Genomic DNA, 23,748 nt, shown 5'->3' with positions numbered 1-23,748 from the left:
TCCATGGAAGATTTATTTTTTTTCCCACAAGTTTTTGGAAATTGGCAAAAATATATTTTTTTACTATGCAAAGTTGTCACTTTTTACACTGACCCTTTCATTTTTTTTCTTAAATCACTTTTAATGCTATCCCAGGGATTGCAAATATCTCCTATAACTTCAATGGGCACTGTCATATATTTATTTTTGGGAAATCTGGTGTCTATCAGACTCTAGATAACTCCTCTGCCCTTACACTACCTAATCTCACCAAGATCGGTGTGATTAGATGCTTTCCCAATTTACAAATGGTGTTGTTTATATTCTTCGAAACTGAAGTGATAAAAGCTTCCGATTTCTTAGACTATAGAGATTATTGGCGCCATTCTGGTCTCCAATAAGCTCTATGGTCAGCTGGCAGAAACACTGGCTGCATTCTCAGGTTCCTGACTGCCCGAGAAGGCTGTGGAAGGCAGCAGGGAAGGGGGGGCTGCTACGAGTTAGCCACTAGGATTGCTTTTACATGAAAGCAGATTGCCGGCTGAAAAAAAACTATACCAGGCTGATGTCCGCAGCTGCAGGCATCATCCTGGTATAACCACTCATAGTCCAGTGATGTACCAGTATGTCGCTGGTCCTTGTTGGGTGTGGGCTCCACTAGTGTATGGTAGCGACAGAAGCAGTCCTTGAGGCAGAGACCAGGTTGGCCAGGGCAGGAGGGACAAAAAAAAAAGCAGGTGTCGCATTGTATTCTGTGTTTGCTACAGACACATCTTTGGGGTGATCTTTGGGTTTGGGTAATAGAGAGGACATCTGGAAAATGCCTCTCATGCAGCCGGCTAACTGCATTTGGATTTGAGGATTGGGCCACAGCACCTTCTTGATACAGAAGGGCCATGATGATCTCTTTCTGAAATTTTAGGAAGGATCCAGTTGCTTTGTAAATTACAAAAGAGTTATATATAGCCAACTGAAATAGACACCTTTGAGTACCAGTGTTGCGCTTTTCGGGAAACTAGGTACGGATTTATCATTTGGGCGTTGAAATCCACCCCTCCCATGTTAAGGTTATAATCGTGGACACAGAGAGGTTTCCCAACAACGCCAGATAACGTGTTCATTTGGACTGTCGCATCTGCGTGAATGGAAAACAGGACGAAAACATCCCGTTTGTCCTTCCACTTCACTGCGAGCAATTCATCATTCCTCAAGCAGGCTAAGTCGGGTATTTACAAGCCGTTGGGGAAAGCCCCGGCGATTAGGTCACACGGTGCCACATGAGCCAATTCCAAGATTGTACAGATACCTAAATAGTGACACGCTTGTATAGAGATTGTCCACGTACGTATAAGTGGTACCCCTTACAGATCAAAGACGACCCCAAGTCCCAAACTATCTTGCCACTGCTCCTCATGTAGTCGGGGGGCTCTACTTCGCTGTCTTTTTCCTCAAACCTTAAATTTGTACAAATAGCCTGTGGCCCTCTCACAGAGCTTATACAATTTGACTCCATATCTGGCATGCTTGATGGGGATGAATGCAAGGCGGCCTGTAAAGTGAATAAGGGACTCATCCGCGCAGATGTTTTGCTGGGTCGTATACACATCTGCAAATTTCTCAGTGAGGTGGTTTATGAGGGGTTGAATTTTGTACAGCAGTCATGTTCAGGGTCACCACGAGGACGACAAAGTGTGTTATCATTGAAATGCATGAAGCGCATTATCGGCTCATATCTATGCCTGGCCATGGCAGCAGTGGTAGCAGAGAACTTGGGAATATGATGAATCGAGTCTGTGGACCGCAACGCATGCTTTTTTGTAATGCCCATGTTGAGGGTTAGGCCCCAAATTTTTAAATTCGGAAACTAATAGGTTTCCATGCAAATGGTCTGGCAAGGTTTGAATTTGGGTTTGTGGCAATATATTGTAGAGCATATAAATTGCTTTGGCCCACAATCAAATTGTGAAATCTTCTGTGAAAAACTGCTCAAAAAAAAAATCAAGGGGAGTATTTCAATTTTCTGTTTCCACCAGAATTCCGGGTTGGGCAGTGAATGGGGGAAGTACACGTGATGCAGAATCTGTAGGCTGCCAATCAGGATTTGCAAGCACGTCCGGAAGGACACTAGGGGCTCTATGGGCCTGTGTGCGAATTCTTGGTGGATGCGGGACACTACTTGTGCTCGCCACTGCACCAGCTTTTACTGCACTGATGGGACTCGCCACATCACCAAGTGATACTGCAGTACTGGTATAAAAAGACCAGGATATACTGGGCCTCTGATGCTCGCCAGTTCACCAAAAAGGTAGTGCGGCATTAGTACTGGCACTCTGCTACCTATGCAACAAGTCATGTAACCAGCCCAACCCCCGGCTCCATCCTCACTGGCTCTGACAGCAGAGGGAGCCAATGGCTTCCTCTGCTGTGTCTCAGCCAATGAGGAGGAAGAGACCCGGGAGAGCTGCTGCTCTCACGACATCACTGAACTGAGATTGGGCTTAGGTGAGTATTGGGGAGGGGGGGGGGGGGGGAGAGGGGGCTGAGGGAAGAGCTGCACACTGAAGGTTTTTTTCCTTCATGCATAAAGATAGAAAATCCTTCAGCATTAACAACCACTTTAAAATGTTTTTTTTTTAATTTGCTTTATTTTTTTCCTCCACTTCCCATTTTCCCTGAAGGTAGTGGTGATGTAAACCTGGCCATACAGATGTAACCTGGGAAGCATCTCACCACTGCCTTCAGGGAAAGCCTGTACTTAAACTCCAAGATCTTGTTGTATTGTCACATTGCGCTCCTGACATCATAACACTACAAGCATCTGTGAGAGAGAGAAAAAAAAATAAAACAAAAAAAAACTTCCTATTATCTTGCATTTACAGATGCTTGTAGGGTGCTTCATCTCACACATGTGCATTATCATGGGATCTTTAAAAATGACAGCATGGGAATGAGGACAGAGGCAGGAGAAAAACAGAAAAGTATGAACAAAAAGTCACAAGGGTGTAGGTAGGTAGGATTGTTTCTCTCTCTCCAGTCAGGTTTATAGATGGGTTTAATCACAGATGTGCAAAATTTTGAGGCTTGACATATTTGATGTCCAATTACTCGATGCAATCTCTTTTATATTTTACCAAACAAAAATTGGTATTATATTGTGTTTGTGCTAAAATCTGAGTGTATTGAACATGGTCTCTATGAATATAAAATGCTTGGGGGAGGGGGGCCGGGGCTTAAGTAGCCTTCAGGGCACATTTGTGCATTTTAAACATGGGTAGGGGAAAAAAAAAAAAGAAAAAAAAGAGCTCAACAGCGAAAGGGTTAAAATGAGAGTTTAATCCAATCCTCTAATTTAGACTCCTCCCCCCACCAAGATACTTATTACTATGACTATAGTAGACTACTTTCATACCCAAGTTTCGGTTCACATATATGCGGATTGGACACGCTTGAAATAACACTGCTTCCTATGGTGCTTGTTCACATATGTCCAGTGCACTGGCGATGCTGATTCAGTGCAGATTTAAAGAGTCATGTACAATTTCTGAGCAGTGCCTTCAGGTTCAGGTGCGGATTACAGACTACTGACTTCTATGGGAACCGTTTCTAAACTGCAGATGTGTGAACAGAATAAAATCCTGACTTAATCCTGTCTTGTACCTGATGTAAACCTGACATGAATTGCTGGACAACTACTGTGTCAATTAACTGTGAAACCTGAGCTTCAATAGGCACTGCACATGCGTGAATCAGCTCTAATAGATAATAAAGTGGTCTAAAGCACCTAAACTATGCATTCATCCACCCACTCCTGAAAGCAGAACTTAGACAAGGTAATTTTCTGCCAGAGGATTTGGGAAATGCAGGATAGAAAATTATTATTATTTTTTTTTTTTATCGAAACGTTCTCAATTAATAAATATCTCATAAAACACATCACAGGCATACTTATAATTACACACCGAAACACATTCTACTACTCCTATCGAGTATGGTGATACCACATGCGTTAGACTTTCATAATCTAACCACATAGAGGGACCAATAATCCAAGGATCACTTTCAAATGTTCCAGGGGCATAAATTACGCATCTAATTTCCTGGCTACCTATCACATTTTTGGAGGCCTTGGAGCAGCAGGACAGTGGCAACACCTACAAAATGACAATATTTTGGAAAGGAGAGCAGGAGGAGGAGAGGGAAAGAGACAGAGACCTTATTTTGATTTTTGCAGCACTTGTGGTTGCAGCCGCCTAGGTGAGTGACGTCATTAGGATATCCTGTTGACTTCTGGGATATCGGCATCATGGATCTAAGGAGTCTTCGAGCATCCTCGGCATCTAACATTGCGGTATTTCCAGACCGGAAATGATGCGTTTGGGAGTTAGTTGCCATTTTCAAAGAAGAGGTTTGCTGCCAGGAGTAAGTAATGGATACCTGTGTGGACACCGTTATGGAGGCGCTGGCTGTAATGGTTGCACTGTGATGGGGACAACGGCTGTAATACAAGCACTATTATAGGGACACTGGCTGTAATGCAAGCACTGTGCTGGTGACACTGTAATGCGAGCACTGTGATGGGGCAACTGGCTGTAATGCGAACACTGTGATAGGGACACTGGCTGCAATGCAAGCACTGTGATAGGGACACTGGCTGTAAGGGGGCATAGTGATGAGAGCAACAGCTGTAATGGGGGCACTGTGCTGGTGACACTGGCTGTAATGCAAGCACTGTGATAGGGACACTGGCTGTAAGGGGGCATAGTGATGAGAGCAACAGCTGTAATGGGGGCATTGTGCTGGTGACACTGGCTGTAATGCGAGCACTGTGATGGGGGAACTGGCTGTAATGCAAGCACTGTGAAGGGGACACTACTGTTATTAATTTACATTATAGATTTGAAATGATAGGCCAGAGCAAGAACAGGCAACTAAAAAAGAAAATACACTCTTTTCACTCATCCCACACTGCTCATAACTTTCTCTTAGATTTGATAGGCCAGCGGAAGAGAAGATTGCAGACTTGCTATTCTTTTTGACCTTATTTGATCCATTATTTTTGGATAAGTGAAAAAAAACAAAACATACTCTATTTATCCTCCTCTCCAATTCCCCTCCCCCCCCCATCTCTACACTGAATTTCTACATTTTAACCTACCTTTTTGCCACTAAAAATAGTTATGCTATTTTTAACCGCTTCATGTCCTGCGACCTAACGGTATATTTCTGGATAGAGGGGGTGAACGAGATATCATTGTTAATATAGCATCTGGATTACTTTTACAGACGACGGAAGGGGGTACAACCCCCTTTACTGGGCTCTCCCAAATGATCAGAGCGCTCAGTAAGGATGCGACCGATGGCATCCTGTTCCTGAGACACAGTGAGAAGAACTTACTCCCACTGTGTAATTTCAGAAACCAGAAAGCAATGAGGATTTAGGCACTTCTAGTTTGGGTTCTTTGTTTACCAGGTTGCTACCGGCCAGTGAATCAGCTGATCTGTGTCTAATTGGCTGCACTGGAGGCCACATGAGAGATCTGGTGTCTAATATGCCCCAATCGCTCCATAAAGAGGATGTGTCACGTCCCATGATATCACAAGGGATGTTGTTCATCCCTTGTAAGAGCAATATAGTTGATATTAAAAAAAATATTGTAATGTTTTTCTTAAATAAAACAAATGATTAAAAAAAAAAAAAAAAAATTGAGGCCGCTCTCTCCCCCATGCTCGTGTGAAAAAGTGAATACATACACTGATCCAGCACGCATATGTAAAGACACTTGTACCCTACATGTAAGGTATCACCATGAATGCCAGAGTGAGAGCATTAATTCTACCTCCAGACTGCTGGCGTAACTCTAAACTGGTAACGTGTATATGGAGATTTTTAGGTACTGTAGTTTAGCACCATTCCTCGGGCATACCCAATTTTAACCACTTCCCATCTGCCCTATAGCAGAAATACTGCTACAGGGCGGCAAAATCACGTCTATATACACGTGATTTTGCATTTCCGGGTAGAGGGTGCACGCGAGCCATGCATGCGTCCCATCCACGCCACCATTCGTGGCCGCAGCTGTCAATCATCAGGCCCCGGCCAGCAATTACTTGCCGGTGCCCGGTCATTTCCGACAATAACCGACGGGAAGGAGGATTGTTTTGTTTACATACCAGCAACAGTGTGTGCCAACCTTGTGAAGACTTACAGGAAATGTTTGACCTCTGTCATTGCCAACAAAGGATATATAACAAAGTATTGAGATGAACTTTTGATATTGACCAAATACTTATTTTCCACCATAATTAGCAAATAAATTCTTTCCAAATCAGCCAATGTGATTGTCTGGATTTTTCTCATTTTGTCTCTCATAGTTGAGGTCTACCTATCCTATGATGCCAATTACAGGCCTCTCTCATCTTTTTAAGTGGGAGAACTTGCACAATTGGTGGCTGACTAAATACTTTTTTGCCCCACTCAATTAATTTACATGTAAGGTGTTTTTTTTTTTTTTTTAGTAAAGACATGTTGCAGAACACATTTTGGCGTAAATTTATGATGAAATTTGATTTTTACATTTTTTTACTAGACATGTTTACTAGCAAAAAGTCAAAAATATTTTTTCTTTAATAGTGCAAAAAATAAAAAAACTGCATAGGCGATCAAATACCACTGAAAGAAAGCTCAATGCGGGGGGAAGGACATTCATTTCATTTTGGTGCAGCGTTGCACAACTGTGCAATTATCAGTTAAGTAGCGCAGTAACGCAAAAAATGGCCTGGTCAGGAAGGGGGTTAAATCTTCAGGAGGGCAAGTGGTTAAAGCATGACAGGTTTGGTATCTATTTACTTGGCATAACAATCTTTAATATTTTCCAATTAGGTATTACATTATGTTTTTGAGCACTGAAATCCATAAAAGTACATTTTTTTATTTTTAAATGTGCGTTTGAAAAATTTCTGCGCAATTATCTTGTGAAGTACAAATATGCAACACCCACCATTTTATTTTCTAGGGACTCTGCTTAAAAAAATATATATTTGGGGGTTTTAATTAGTAAAAAAAAAAAAAAAACTATGTTTACATATAGGCATGTAGGAGAGGGATGTTAGAATTGGATTGGACTGGAACTGAATTAGAAATTTTTTTTTTACATTCTATATTTTATAGGTCCGAGGATGAGCAAATTTTCTACAATATTAGTTTATTATGAATTTAAACATTATGGTTAGGCTTTCTCCTTTCCATGACCACACTTACCTTTGCTGATGTGTTCTAGGTGGTTCTCGTTTATCGAGTTGCTCTATAAAACAGGGCATTGCGAGACCGGGAGGTGCATGCTTGGTAGTCAGCTGCACAAAATTCCATAAATAAATTAACACTGGCTTCACATGGTCACAGCTGTGATGGCCATTGCCAGAATTTCTCCAGGGGAGGATAAAGTACACATTTGACAATTTAATTTTATATTCACATGTATGATAATATCCACAGTAGATGCAGCAATTCCTAATAATTAAGAGGATGGTTTTATTTCAGTTTTGTTTAGGAGACTGTAGCTCCTCTTTAATGTTGTAGGAGGTCTAACAGGAGGTCACAGGCAATGTTCTATCACCATGTGCATCAGCACATCCAGGGTTACACAGGAGGAATCCTCATGCAGCTCTCAGACGACATGTAATAAATAATCAAAATGCCAAAAAAAGCACTTACATAATCAAAAACAAAAACTGCTTTGATAGTCACATCCATCCATTCAGCTTCAATACTCCTCTGCCCAGCCTCATGAAGCTGACCTAATATACTTGCAGCGCTCATCAACCAGAAGGTGCCCATAACTGCAGAGCTTCTCAGTTGGAAGGCGCTGGTAATATCAGAAACCCACAGGACGGGTATTGGTAAATGACCGTGAAGCTCTGTCCCTTACGTGGATACCCAAAAGGCTTCCTTAGAGTGTGGAGCATCACAGGTAACACCTGCTTATAACCGCTTTGGAGCCTGGTAACCCCGATGCACAACAAATCAATGCCATTTACAATGGGCCTACCTGGGGGGATTAACACTAGCAATGTATTTCAGGAAATAAATACAGTGGATATAAAAAGTCTACACACCCGTTAAAATGTCTGGTTTCTGTGATGTAAAAAAATGAGCGATAAATCATTTCAGACCTTTTTCCACCTTCAATGTGACCCATAAAACTATACAACTCAATTGAAAAACAAACAGAAATCTGGGGGAGGAGTAAACATAAAGAACTAAAATAATGTGGTTGCATAAGTATGCACACCCTCTTATAACTGGGGATGTAGTAGTATTCAGAATTAAGCAATCACATTCAAATTCATGTTAAATAGGAGTCAGTACACACCTGCCATCATTTAAAGTGTCTCTAATTAACATCAAATAAAGTTCAGCTGTTCTAGTAGGTCTTTCCTGACATTTTCTTAGTTGCACCCTACAGAAAAAGCCATGGTCCACAGGGAGCTTCCAAAGCATCAGAGGGATCTCATTGTTAAAAAGGTATCTGTCCAAAAGATATGTTTGGTGCAAAAACAACACTGCATCACCAAAAGCACACCATACCCCCAGTGAAGAATAGTGGTGGCAGCACCATGCTTTGGGGCGGTTTTTCTTCAGCTGGAACTGCAGCCTTAGTCAAGGTGGAAAGAATTATGAACAGTTCTAAACACCAGTCAATGGCACAAAACCTTCAGGCTTCTGCTAGAAAGGGGAACATGAAGAGGAACTTCATCTTTGAGCATCACAACAACCCAAAGGATACATCCAAATCAACAAAGTAATGGCTTCACCAGAAGTAGGTAAAAGTTTTGGAATGGCCCAGCCAGAGCCCAGACCTGAATCTGATTGAAAATCTATGGGGTGATTTGAAGCGAGCTGTGCACAGTTGATGTCCTCTCAATCTGACAGATTTGGAGTGTTTTTGCAAGGAAGAGTGGGCAAATATTGCCAAGTCAAGATGTGCCATGCTGATAGACTCATACCCAAAAAGACTGAGTGCTGGAATAAAATCAAAAGGTGCTTCAACAAAGTATTAGTTTAAGGGTGTGCACACTTATGCAATCATATTATTTTAGTTTTTTTTTTTTACTCCCCCCCCCCCCAAAAAAAAAAGGATTTCAGTTTGTTGTTCAACTGAGTTGTACAGTTTATAGGTTATATTAACCATTTGCCGCCCGCCCTATGGCTGAATGGCGGGCGGCAAATGTCATCAGCGTTTCGGGTGGACTCCATATGGCGTCCTCCCGCACATGCGCAGATTGCGCTCCTGCAGATCTGTATAGCTTGGACACGGCCGATGACAGATCTGCGTATCGGCCCCGTTGCCGGTACCATGTGACCAATCACAGCAGGTCACATGACAGTTGTATACAATGGATGGCTTCATTCATGCCATCCATTGTATACTAGTGTCTAGCTGTGAATGGTCACAGCTAATCACATGCACATGTCATGTGATTAGCTGTGGCCAAATCACAGCTAAGCACAAAGACAAAAAAAAACAATAAAAAACAAAAAAAAACCCTGAATGAATTGATGTCATTCAGGTAAATGTAAAGTAATTCTTTGCTATAAGCAAATTGTGTAAAAAAAAAAAAAAAATACGGATCACTTCCCCAAAGTAGTACAATGTTACTATGGTAACATTGTACTACTTTGGTCATAGTGAAATATGAAAAAAAAAATCTTAAAGAAAAATTTTTTTTATAAAAAACAATTTAATAAAAAAAAAATAAAAATAAAATTATATATATATATATATATATATATATATATATATATATATATATATATATATATATATATATATATATATATATATTTTTTTTTTTTTTTCATACTGTCACCAGTCAGTGTCCCTGACCACTGCCATGCCAGTTATATGATGACGCTGTACTGCACTGGTGACAATATGCAAAAAAAAAAAAAATAGTTAAACTAATTTTTTTAATTTTTTCATTTTCCGAAAAATGACAAAAAAAAAATACAACTTCAAAAAACTCGCCATGCCTCTTATGAAGTACGTCGGACGGTCTACTTTGCAAAAAGGGGTCATTTCGGGGATATCTGTACTGTTCTGACATTCTTGGACTCCAAGAAATTAGATTGGCTGTCAGTACTTCAGGATTGATCAATATTCAGATCTATACCATAGTTTGTGAACTCTATAACTTTCCTACAAACTAAAAAAATACATTATAATTTGGGTTATTTTCACCAAAGACATGTAGCAGAATACATCTCGGCCTAAATTTATGAAGAATAATTATTTGCAAACTTTTATGACAGAAACAAAGAAAAAAAAAATTTTTTTTCAAAATTTTTGGTCTTTTTTTGTTAATTTAGCAAAAAATAAAAACCCCAGTGGTGATTAAATACCACCAAAAGAAAGCTCTAGTTGTGTGAAGAAAATGATAAAATTTTAGTTTGGGTACAATGTTGTATGACCGCGCAATTGTCATTCAAAGTGTGAGAGAGCTGAAACCTGAAACTGGCCTGTGCAGGAAGGTGTAAAATTGCCCGGTATTGAATTGGTTAAAGGTGGAAAAGTTGTGAAATTATTATTTTTTTTTTTTTACAGCACAGATACCGAACATTTTAACAGGGGTGTGTAGACTTTTTATATCCTCTGTATATTATTGGTAAAATGACAGGCAGAAAGGATTAAGTACCCAGATTCCTTTTTTCTACTCAAGATACTTCTATCTCCTTGCTTTGTCAATTTTTGTAATTCTTTTCTGTTCTCAATAGTAGGGTTCTTGCCTAAATTTTTATAAGTAGCTCTGTCCTGCAGTAGACAATCCATCTCCTGGTCACAATAATCCTTACAAAGAATAACGACCTCCCCCCTTTTGTCTGCTGGGCAAATCATTACATTTTTCTTTTTAAACTAATTTCTCCCTTTTATCCACCTGGGAATGTTAACTTTCTTTACCTCCAATTTCTCTAATCCTATACCATGTTCCTAAATATCCCAATATATTTAAAATCCTTATTTTGAGGATTAAAGGATAAGTTCAACTTAACAAAAATAATAAATGCACATTTTCTTGCAGGTAAAAAAAAAAGTGCATTTATTATCTTTGGTTGCGGGAGCCTGGAAACCATTGCACCTGCTATCACTGGATTGAAGGTGCCATGCAGGTCTCCTGCAGATCTGTCAGTACATCTGCTTGCCCATACGGGATGTACTGGCAAGTAGATATACTAACAGGAAGAATCAATGAACTACCACGGAGCTCCACAATGCTGTGGTAGTTCATTTAGAAATACAAGCCATCAGCCAGTAAGGAAGTCGTAATTTGTAGTTTCTCATACAAAAAACTCTGAATGAGTGACGTGGCCGAGTAGATCCCCTACTAGCTGTCAAAGCAGGTGCCGGTGTGTTCATAATATGTTACACCCTTAATACGGAAGTAACAGGTTATGAAATGTGAACTTCTTTAAAAGACTTATCTATTTTTCAAAGTACTGTGTAGACATACTGCACTGATTGAGTCCTGGGATCCACTAGGGGATTAGATAAAAAGTATTTAACATTTGCAATATAGAATACTTCTGGATTTTAATATAGGTCTCACAATTCAAACCTTTGTCTAGGAATTTAAGTTCATTCTTTTCCAAAAGGTACACCTCTTAAACATTTCTTTTTTTTACATATTTGATATATGTTCATTGTCATCACAAATGAATCTTATTTTGTCAAGTAATAACCAAAGTGTAATACCTGTGTCAATATTTTGTATCTCCATAGCTTCAGTTTCTGGTTGGCTTTTGTCACAGAGATTTTTATCTTTTGTCTCAGCCTTGTGACATAATTCTTTTTCATGGCTGTGCTTCAGTTTTGATGATGGTTTATTAACAGAGGTATCACTAGCTGTAAACGTAAACACCTCACCTGTGGATCCATCAGTTTTGAAATTATAATTGTTACTTGGCTCTTTCAGAAAACAGTGTTTCATATGGTAGTGAGACTGAGCACCTTCTGGGTGTGCAAAAGATTTTGAACAGATGCTGCATTTAATAACAAACTTTATGCCACTGGACTGTCCTTCCTTCTTACAAAGATGTGAATTGATGCCTTTAATTGTTTGGTCAGTTGCTGGACATAAACAGCAGCTGTACCAAAGTTTTCCTTTCCCAAACAGTCTATTCAAGCAGAGTTTCCTATCTGTCTTCTTTCTCACTTTGAGAGAATAATTTTCCAGACAGCCACAAGTCAGCTGCTTTTCATGTTCACTGCATGTGGTCAATGTCACCTCTGGAATTTTAATATCTGACTGCCCCTGGTTTGGTACAAAACTATAGTCCAAAGTGTGAAAACTCTCATAGTGGTCAAGGAAGGCAACTTCATCATCAAAATAAAGATCTTCACAAAGCCCACAGAAATATTTCACTTTTATGTTCCCATCATGCTGAAGCTGACAATGCCTAAGTAATGTCTCCAATTTATGAAACTTCTTCTTGCAGGTGTTACAGCAATATTTATGAAATTGGTGAATGTTTAAGGATTGGCAGTGTTGTATAACTGTTTCTTCAGCATCAAACGTCTCCTCACAAATATGGCACTGCCACAATCCTTCAGCAGACAGCTGTGGTGATGGGGATGGGTTACTTGCTGGACTTTCAGATCTCATCTCAACCACTAAGGAAGTAGGTTGCTCCTCAGGCACCTCCTGTTCATAGTAAAAGGAATGACCACCATGGCAATCTATAATATGGGTCAATACATTTTCAATCCTTGCCAGCTCAATCCTGCACATCTGGCACCAAAAAAGAAAACTGTCCAAACGTGCACCACCATGAAATCGGCACATATGAAGGCGGATAATGGCAGTGTCATCAGCAAGCTTACCACAAACCATGCACTTGTGAGAAATCCTATTGGCTACCATAATGTGTTTTTCAGCATCTTTCTCAGCTGGAAACTGTTGAGAGCATTCACAAAACCAAGCAGTCACCATTATATCACTCTCTTTCTTTAAAGAACCAGTTTCACTTTGCGGTTTGCGTTTTGACAAAACACCACTGTCGTCCGTATCGTTTAAGCTTCTTTTAAGCATGCAGTGTTTCAATCTAGCATTGGAAGCCAACAAGCAGAAATCAGAAGGTGTTCTTATACCTTCATTTAGGTAGCAAAATGATAGAATGGACTCTTGTACAGAAAAAACCCGCTTGACTTTGTGACTTGTTTTTGCGATATGTTTTGCAATGTGTGCTTCATCACTCAGATCTCTTTTACAAGTCAGGCAGACAGCTTTTAGCTGGAAAACAGATGCAACATCAGCTATGCTTTTTTCGGAAACTGAAACAGGACCAGCATTTCGACATAGCGTCCTAAAAAACAAACATAAGACAATTGAGCAAGAAAACAAAAAAAAAAAAAACTCCCCAAAAAAACTGATAACCTCGGGAGCAAAGTATAATAAGTCAAACAGAGCGAATATTTTTGTTTTACAGTAGAGAGATACAAATTCTGTAAGCTTTTTTTATTGCCATCTGTTCCCCAAGTGTGGAGAAATAGTCTCAGTTCCTGTTCTAATGACAAGGTGTCACATGGCCAAGAAGTTATGGGTCTCGCTCTCCGATGGAGACAAACAGCAATAAAACATTTGTTTAGTAGACTGGGTTTAGTAGGAACATTTTTCAGGCTTTACTGCTTCCATTTCTCATCCTGATCTCTAAATCTTGTTAAATAGACTATACTGTCACCTGTGGGAGTAAAATGCAAAATACAAAAAAAATAAAAATACAAACAGACTAGGGGACCCAGGGGCACCCCCTTTCTAATGAGTTTAGATAAAAAACAATCAGTAAGAGGAAAAAATACAAAACATGGGCAATCAACAATCTAGAGGGAAAGGTGCAGTGGCAGTCAACAGAATTTTTTTGTTCAGTAAAAAAAAAAATTTAACTTGCCTACAAACTCCATCATCTTGGACAACAGTACAGGACACTGGCAACTCATTTATACACCATGGGTTATAGGCATATACCTTCAGGTCATTGGACACTGTCAAGCTTTTGGAAAAACCCCTGGGGCATCTCCCATATGACCCTAGCCCACTCCATGAGTCCTCCGCTTTGTAGCAAGCAATAGAGTGTATACAAGAAAGTTGGGGAGGGTGGCCTGTGTCCTATACGGTACTCCAAGATATGGAATTTAAGTAAAAAATTCATCTTAATGATACAATAGAGGAACAGGCAACTTATTCATACACCAATGGGCATCCATATGCAATGAATAGAAGTGTGGGCAACAACTAAGTAAAAAGGAAACTATAAAAACAGGCCTGAAAAAAACAGGAGTCACATCAGAGTGCTGCTGCAATAACCTTGCAGCCTAGAGCTGCATCCACAGAATACTGGACATCCACCTGGTAAACTTTGAGAAACTATGAACAGAGAATCAGGTGGTGGCTTTACAAGAGTTTGGAAACAGAGGGTTGGTGCCCAAAAGGCCCCAGATACTTCTACAGATCTGGTGGAATGGACATGCAACAGCGCAGGAGGCTTGAGCGCATAAGCTCTTGTAATAAAATTCCTGATTCACCTTGCAATGGTGGATTGTGAAGCCAGGAGCCCCCCTGCGAAGTCCCGAGAAAAGGACAAACAGGGAATCCATTTGTCTAATGGAGGCAATAGCTTCCATGTGCACTCCTCTAATGGCTCTTACTACGTCCAGGCAATGTAAAGAGAATTCCTTTGGGTGCTTAGGAGCAGGGCACAATGGCAGAACAATATCGTCATTGAGATGGAACAACAAAACCACCTTTGAAAGAAAAGATGTAATAGATACAAGTCAAATGGAAATAAGAGCGGAAAATTTTTAGCCAGGGCCTTACAATCTAAAAAAGCAGCTCACATCATTCATCAACTCAACTCCCAACAAGGTCACTTACTTAAAACTTCTGCGGATATCGCAGCCAAATTTAATATTATACTACCCTCTACAACCTACCCTTAAGCCTCAAAACCGACAGGGGATATTACAACACGTAAGGTCATTATCCAGACTTTTCTCTCCCAATATCTTCTTAAACCTATCTCCCAATCACAAGCAAGAGAACTAGATGGAGCTTTGACACTGACATAACTAAAACAGGCTAATGCTCAACTAAAACCAGGTAAAAGCCCAGGCCCAGACGGACTTAAAACCATATATTACAAAACCTTCATAGACATCCTCGCACACCCATTCCTAAAGGCTTTCAATTCACTAGATACCCCAGGACAGTCCATGCGCCATCTTTCTGAAGCCCACATCACGATTATACCAAAAAGAAAACAAGAACCAGACAGACATCGCCAGCTAACTATCGTCCAATCTCCCTCCTGAGCGTTGATCTAAAGATTTTTGCCAAAATACTAGCCAATCGTTTAATACACATCATAGGCCCCATTATTTCCACTGACCAGGTAGGGTTTGTACCCGGTAGAGAGGCAAGAGACAATACGATTAGGACAATAAATGCACATCATTGGTTGACACAGAAGAATCAATCTGGCTTCTTCCTCTCTCTAAACGCCGAGAAGGCCTTCGACAGATTGGCATGGGACTACATGGAGGCCGTACTGAAGGGCCTTGGGCCTTCCTCCACGTCTCTTGAACTTTATCATATCTTTATATACAACACCAACGGCTAAAGTTAGAGTCAACGGCCTCCTTTCAGACGCCTTCTCGATAAGCAATGGGACCAGACAAGGATGTCCAATATCCCGCCTTCTATTCATTCTTACTTTGGAACCTTTCCTTTCGCATGGCAGTCTGAGGCCATTACATACTTAGGAAACCAATTACCGACTCGCCTTACAGAACTCTATGCCAAAAACTTTACCCATTTTACGTAGCATCACCAAAGATATACAGACATGGGACAAACCATTTTTCTCTTGGTTTGGCAGAGCAGATATTCTTAAGATGAACGTGCTTCCCAGACTACTATACCTGATGCAAATGATTCCAATTAAACTGCCCAATTCCTTAAGTCCTATAAAACATTATGTACCTCGTTTCTATGGTGTAATAAATGCCCCAGAATCGGTTTTGAACAACTTACCATGCCTAAGACGGGGGGAGGTATTGGACTACCCGCTACTATAGAGCCTGTCACATGGCAAGAATAGTAGATTGGTCTATGAACCGCAACCATAAGGCTTGGGTCAATCTGGAAGCTGCATTTTCGGAGATCCCACTCGCCACTTCCCCTTGGCTGAAAAATTCCCACATCCTGTCTGAGTTCAGGGAACACCTTCTTATAGGCCCTACTGTAGCTGGCCAGCTAAGACCAGTCCTAGGTTGCTAATATGGTTCACATATATGTGTATACCAAACCTGCCAATAACCTCAGTACAGTATATATGTGCATATGTTAAAGCCAAAAGCAGAATCATTGCTGTAATTTAATGTCTTTGAATGTTATATGACATTTATATATTCACTGTGTTAGCAGAAGCAGAAAGGAAAATATGCCTTTAAGAGTTAGCTAAAGGTGAGCCAATCACAGACAGCCTCACACTGTACAGAGCCTTAACCAATCCCAGCCAGTTTCACATTTACACCTGTGTAAAACTCCCTGCTAGGATTTTCTAGAGACACATGCTCACCAGGCAGAAGAGGAAACAGGCAAGGTTCCAATCAGAGAAGCTTTATGGAGGCAGAGAAGGCCAAATTAGGTATTTAATGCACTTGTGTGTTCCTCTGTTGTTTAGTAATGCAGGTAGATCTGTATGTAAAAACTGTTGTATGTGTGTTTACTTGTAGTTCCACCGAATTTACGAATAAAGTCACTGTAGAGTAATCATAATCGAATGAATCCTATCAAATTTATCGAGATAAGCTATCGAATCAACCCAATGAAATACGAATTAAACCATTGTAATATGAAAGAAACAAGCCATTGTAAGCAGTGTTATATGAAGAAGATCGAAGTTATTAAAGAAGTTAACTAAAGTATTCGGTGTGCTCTTTAAACCTACTGCATCCATAGAGCGGCATTGGAGGAATTACAGAGTAAAGTCGGCCTAATCAAACAAAGAAACAGCAATTGCATAATTGTTCTAATGCCACAGCGCACTAGGCACCAAAGGGTGCTGCGCCTGCCACACCTACTCTATCGTGTTATCACCTGATAAGTCAGAAAACAGGTTTTTCTTCAACCCCTGGTCCACTCACTCCTATCAAAATGAACTCAGACTTACCCCCTGGTATGTCTCGTGCCTTTCTCGCCGTGTCTAACCCCCCCAGACAATTTGACTCTGCATCAACTCTTCAAAGATGGGACATTCATACTCAGAGACCACCTTTTGAACAAATGGCCATCCCTAACCCTGACGCCATGGATGTATAGACAACTCCACCACTTTATACATAGCTCCTCACATCTAAAAGATTATACTAGACCACTCACCCAATTTGAAAAACTTTGCTCAACAGACTCTCCCCAGACATGTTATATTTAAGCTCTACACATGCCTCGAAAACATCATTGACCTTCAGTCTAGAAAAGCTTGCAAAGCCTGGAGCTCTGACTTACAACTCAAAGTATCGCCAGAAGACTGGAATCACATTTACGAACATATACACAAAGAATCCATATGTGTCTCCACACAAGAAAACAATTTTAAACTATATTCTAGATGGTACAGAGTTCCGTCCCTGCTTCACAAATACGACCCTAACATCTCAGATTCGTGTTGGAGATGTCACCAGGCGACGGGTACACTCTTGCATATCTGGTGGGACTGCCCATTGCTGCAGCCTTTTGGGAGAAAATCCAACCCATAATCATGCAAGTAACTACGTACTCCCTAGACCTCACCCCGCACAATTCTTGCTCCACCATCCACACTTCTATTTAGGACATACCATAAATCACTCGCCATACACATGGCAAACGCGGCAAAACAATGTATCCCAGTCCACTGGCGCTCAACACATGTTCCCACTATACGAGAATGGTTGCTAGGATCAACAAAATTGAGGAAAGGGAGGAATTGATTTCTGTAGCAAAAAGACCATCCCGAGAGATTCAGGAAGACATGGGCTTGTTGGAGTCATTTCAAAACCACCACTACCGATCACCTATTATTGCATGAACAGCCTATACCCCCTGACTAAATAATAGGACACAATGTTATCTCAAAAGACACCCTATCCACCAGTGACGCATTTAATGCACATTTAAATGGATTGAGACTCAACATCATAACCTACCTTTCAGGTTCTTGACCCACATATTGCACCATTAAATGATCTTGCACATATTAAAACCTAAGCTATATAGCTATCTTTCTGGCTCGTATAAAACTGTGATTTATTTTATCTGCAGCTACCCATTCTAACATCCCCTCTGCTCCTTACCCATTCTCCCCCCCATAAGTAATTAACATAGTTAAATTAGGTTATTAACACGGAAATAACCATCTCCTTGGCAGATAACTAGGTAGTAGTGTAGGAAAGATGACCTATAAAAAAAACTAAGTTCATGAAAGTGAAAAATACAACTACAAGTCAGTATAAAAGGAGAGAGACTCCTGTGGTGGTAATGTAGTTCTACAGCAGGGGTGTCAAACCAGTGGACTTCCAGCTGTTGCGAAACTACAAGTCCCATCATGCCTCTACCTTTAGGAGTCATGCTTGTAACTGTCAATCTTGCAATGCCTCATGGGACTTGTAGTTTGGCAACAGCTGGAGGGCCGCCAGTTTGACACCTGAGCACTACAGGAAGACAAACTGAAAGATTTCAGTGATGGAACTTGACCCTGTAGATACTTCAATTTGTTCTGGAGAAGAAAAGCCCTTAGTTTGAAAAGTATCTAGGAGAAAGTCCAAGTGATGCAATCAATGAGGACTTCATGGTGCTCAGGACTTATTCTGGGTCTTCCAAAGTTCGAGGTGTTGACACACTCAAGTTCAAAGAACGGTACTGGTCTGTTAATTCACCGGAATTATATATATATATATATATATATATATATATATATATATATATATATATATATATATATATATATCCAGTGAATTAACAGACAAGTACCCAAAGAACTCTGTCCTTTCAGCAACAAATCGTCCACGTATCTAATAACATTATTGGCAACGCTATAGTGGCAGTATTCACTACAAAGTGAAGACTTTGTTTGAAACGGAGTCATATTTTCAAGGTGTATGATGGTGTTGAAAGCCATTGAACACAAATATGTTGAAGATTTTGTAAGGGTTTCAGAACTGTAGACAGTATTGAGCAAAAACCCTAAAATCTCTTGGTCAAAGGAATGGGAATAACCACCCCTTGGTGTAATAATCTTTGAACAGATGAAAGAAGATTTATGTTACATCACAACAGACTAATTTGTTGGCTATGTGGGTTTCTAATATGTTCAAAGATGAACAACTGTCCCCTCATCTAAGATGGAACTGGTGGGGATGGATCTGCATCTTTAAGGGCAACATTTGAATGCTCTGAATATTTTTGTTGCCAAGGCATTTTGAAGTCCCAGAAACCATGGAAGTAGAAGATCTATGCATTCAAAGAGCATCTTATTGATAAAGAATCAATTTTTTTGGGGGCTTCTGCATTAAGGAAATCACAAGATTTTGCCATAGGAGAATTACTGGGGAAAAAAGTCTATATTAATATGTTTGAAGCATACTGACCATTGATAACATTAGAGATATGTACAGATTTAGTGAACTTATTTTTTTCATATAACATGTCGCACATGAGTAAGATTAAAATACTGTGAATTAGAATGGTAAAGACCTAGCGAGCGCACATAAAGCAGCTATATGCACCAAAAGGAACCACAAAACCATTCTATGACAAGCAAATGTAAAATAAAGTGCAGCGCTAAAATAGATGGTATAATTATGAGACACAAATGGAAACCTTATATTATGGGTAAAATCATATATAACACCTTAAGTCAGTTAAAAAGTGCTAAAAAAAGTAAGTCCAAAAGTAGGGTAATGATATGGTGGCTCTGTTAACCCAGTATGGAATCAAATACAGTGTCCTGGTGAAAAAAATTGAAAGATTGCCCACTCACCAGAAGCACAATCTTAATGCGCGTATAGATATCTCAATGGCCGGGAGGATCCGTGCTGGTACTGCCTGGTAATGCGATGTCCCTCAGGGGGTCCCTCTCCTTGGTTATAAGTATGCCAGTTTGGTCTGGGACTTCTCTCCTTTGGTCTAAGCAGATCCCCTGGAATCCTGGGCTGGGGTGTGAAAGCTCAGTGCAGAGCAACAAAAATGTAGATGCTCATAGTGTAGTATTCAAAACAATTTATTAAGCATAAAAGTATATAGTGTAGGTGGTGTACACACACAGATATAAAAAGGCACAGGGTAACTGAGTAGCAATGCAGCATGAAGCTGCTGAATACACTGACCAGTATACAAGTGATGGTGGCCGCCGGACCTCCCTGATCCAGCGGCGTGACGTCAAGGCGTGCAAGGGCTCCTCCTAGACACGTTTCGTATAATAATACGTCTACTGTAGGGGTGATGCCATAGCTGCTGGACATCATTTGGTTCTATATATAGCAAGATGTGCGCGCAAATGAGCGAGCGCCATCTTGCCAGAGATTCGCCTCACTGCGCATGCAATTGTGGATCGTCATCAATGAGCATTAAACTGCGCATGCGCGAGTGTTGCGGTCGCCATTTTACTGGTGATCGCATGGAATGCAGACATATAAGCACAGGATGGTTAAAACAAATATATCAATCTAAAATCGGTTGTTAGCATATTCTGGTTAACGGTGCTTATATATTATAGGACACATTGCTAGAGATTGATATATAGTACATACATACATACATATTGATCCATATCAGATTAGTTAAAAATAATGAATTCTAAAATGCCACAGACATATATAAGTTTCTAGTGTGATGATGCACACCTTTAAGGATGTGAACTATATAATACATAACATAAAAAGTATGGATCGTAAAAGTATATGACAGATATAAATATGCGGTTTAACTACAATATTAGTCCACTAAAACAGAATATTAATAATAAAAATTTATTAAAATATTAAATATATAATATGTACTTGTTGGTTATACATGAATAAATGGTAAAATGGTACAATATCTGTCCAGATTGTTTTAACCCTCTGGGAGTTGGTGCTCTAGATACTCATATCTATAAGTGGTTTAAAATCATCACATTATAAGATAAAAGCCTGTGTGAAAAAATTAGTATGCTATAAATTGAAAAGGTAGTGGTAGATGTCAGCTGTTGTCGATTGAAGCAGTTAATGTCCACTTCGACATTGTGGCCTGCAGGGGTCAAAGTCTTGATTTCAAAAATCCACTTGGTTTCCAAGCGTGAAACCTGCCTACACCTGTTAGAACCACGCCAATGGTGTTGTGCCACATCTATCCCTACAAATTTGAGGGATGATGGGTCTCTATGGTGGAAATGCCTATAATGTTTCGATAATGAATGTTCATGGAAACCTCTTTTTATGTTGTATATATGGTCCCGAAATCGGTCTCGTAGTCTCCTGGTTGTCCGGCCGATGTACTGCTTCCGGCACGGGCACTCCAGAAGGTACACTGCATATCAGGTATTGCAAGTGATAAAAGTAGATATGTCATATGACTTCCCTGTTGTAGCTGAGGTAAAAGTTTCAATTGTCTTTTTTGGCATATTGCTATGTTGGCAGATTTGACATTTCTTGCATGGGAAGAAGCCTTTGAGGTTAGTGAATAGGCTAGGACGAGGAGGGGGGTCAGTCACATTGGGAGCAATCGTGTTCCTCAGTGATTGAGCCTTTTTGAAAACAATTTCTGGCTTCTCTGATAGGGCTTGGGAGAGGATGGGATCGGCTTTGAGCACATCCCAATTTTTCTTGATTATTTTGCGTATGGTCTTGTACTGAATAGAGAAAGGGGTAATGAAAGGGTAAAATATGCTCTTTTTTTGTGTGGGTGGACCGGAAAGCATACGGTCCCTGTTCATTTTTGCTGCATTATCAATTTCTGTGTCAAGAGTATTAACCCCATATCCTTTTTCTAGAACCCTTTGTCTTAAGATGGCAGCTTTGTCATAGTAGGCATTGATATCAGTGCAGTTACATCTGACCCTCATGAACTGGCTTTTGGGTATGTTAGCCAGCCATCGGGGGTGATGACAATCATCAGTGGGGATGTAGCCGTTCCTATCTGTATGTTTGATAAAAGCCTCTGTGGTGCAATATCCTCCTTTATTAAGTATGGTGACATCCAGGAAGTTGACTCTATCCGTGCTGTATTCAAAAGACAACTGAATGTTCAAATTGTTATTGAGTGTGCCAAAGAAATTTACAAGGGCTGTTTCATCTACCTGCCACAAAATGAGGACATCATCTATAGATCGTTTGTAGAACAGTAACTCTGGCCACACTCTAGAATAAATGATGTCCTCCTCCCACCTGGCCATGAACAGGTTGGCCATGCTGGGAGCGAATTTAGCCCCCATTGCGACGCCTCTGGTCTGTAGGTAGAAGGTGTTATTGAACCAGAAGTAATTATTCCACATCGCAAAGTCTAATAGGTCCAAAATGAATGTTTTATGTGTTATGGAAATGTTATCAGCCAAATTGAGATAATAATTGACTGCTGTCATGCCATCATTATGATCAATGTTACTATACGAGGCTACATATGCTGTAACCAGGAAGGTCATGAGTTCAGGATTCCAACTGAGAGTTCCAACCTCATTTAGCACCTGTTTGGTGTCCTTAATGTAAGATGGTGTGTAAGAAAAAAATCTATATATTCCCCGACCCTGGAACACAGGGAACCAATATCGCTGATGATAGGTCTGCCAGGAGGATGTAATGGATCTTTATGTATTCTGGGGAGGCACGAGAATACAGGAAGCCTAGGTGCCTTAGGACAGAGGTATTCCCTTTCTTTTTTGTTGATTACGTTGAGATCGTAACCTTGCTTGATTAGGTTCTTCAGGGAATGTTTATACGTAATAAGAGGATTTTTCGGTAATATGGTATAGGTATCTTTATCCCCAAGGATTTTATGGGCTTCCATCATAGTTAGGTCCATATATATTTGGACACAGGCACAATTTTAGATTTTTCAGGTATTTACCAAAACATATTCAAGCTATAGTTATATAAATGTATATGGGCTGAAAGTGCACACTCTCAGGTTTAATTTGAGGGTATGTACATCCAAATTGGAGGAAGGGTTCAGGAATTACAGCTCTTAAGAGTAGCCATCCCCCTTTTTCAAGGGACCAAAAGTAATTGGACAATTGAATCAGAAGCTGTTTCATAGCCAGGTTTGGGTTACTCCATTATTTCTTCATCAATTAAGCAGGTAAAAGGTCTGGAGTTGATTCTAAGTGTGGTATTTGCATTTGGAATCTATTGCTGTGAACCTACATCATGCCTTTAAAGGAGCTGTCCATGAAAGTGAAACAGGCCATTGTAAGGGTTCACAAAAACTAAACAAATCCATCAGAGAGATGGCAGCAACATTAGAAGTGGCCAAATCAACAGTTTGGTAAAATTCTGAGGAAAGAAGAACGCACTGGTGAGCTCAGCAACATAAAAAGTAATGGACATCCACGGAAAACAACAGTGGTGGATGATCACAGGATCTTCTCTATGGTAAAGAAAAACCCATTCACAACATCCAGACAAGTGAAGGACACTCTCCAGGAGGTAGGCGTATCATTGTCAAAGTCTACTTTCAAGAAAAGACTTCACAATAGCAAATACAGAGGGT

At 40.2% G+C, this 23,748-nt stretch overlaps 1 protein-coding gene across 3 annotated transcripts in view; it reads right to left on the bottom strand.

Annotated features, from left to right (window-relative positions):
- ZNF451 (zinc finger protein 451) overlaps positions 1-23,748 on the bottom strand; it is a 106,957-nt gene that overhangs the window by 18,463 nt on the left and 64,746 nt on the right. For all 3 annotated transcript variants that reach the window (XM_089694120.1, XM_089694117.1, XM_089694118.1), the window contains exon 10: positions 11,727-13,336. In XM_089694120.1, the coding sequence (XP_089550246.1) occupies positions 11,727-13,336 (1,610 nt within the window). The remainder of the gene's footprint in view (positions 1-11,726; positions 13,337-23,748) is intronic.

The sequence above is a fragment of the Staurois parvus genome, unplaced genomic scaffold, assembly GCF_062004578.1.
Source record: "Staurois parvus isolate SC_StPar_1 unplaced genomic scaffold, SC_StPar_1.0 ptg000652l, whole genome shotgun sequence".
Lineage (NCBI taxonomy): Eukaryota > Metazoa > Chordata > Amphibia > Anura > Ranidae > Staurois > Staurois parvus.
Note: the sequence above shows the minus strand (reverse complement) of the source record. Positions and strands in the feature narration are given on the sequence as shown.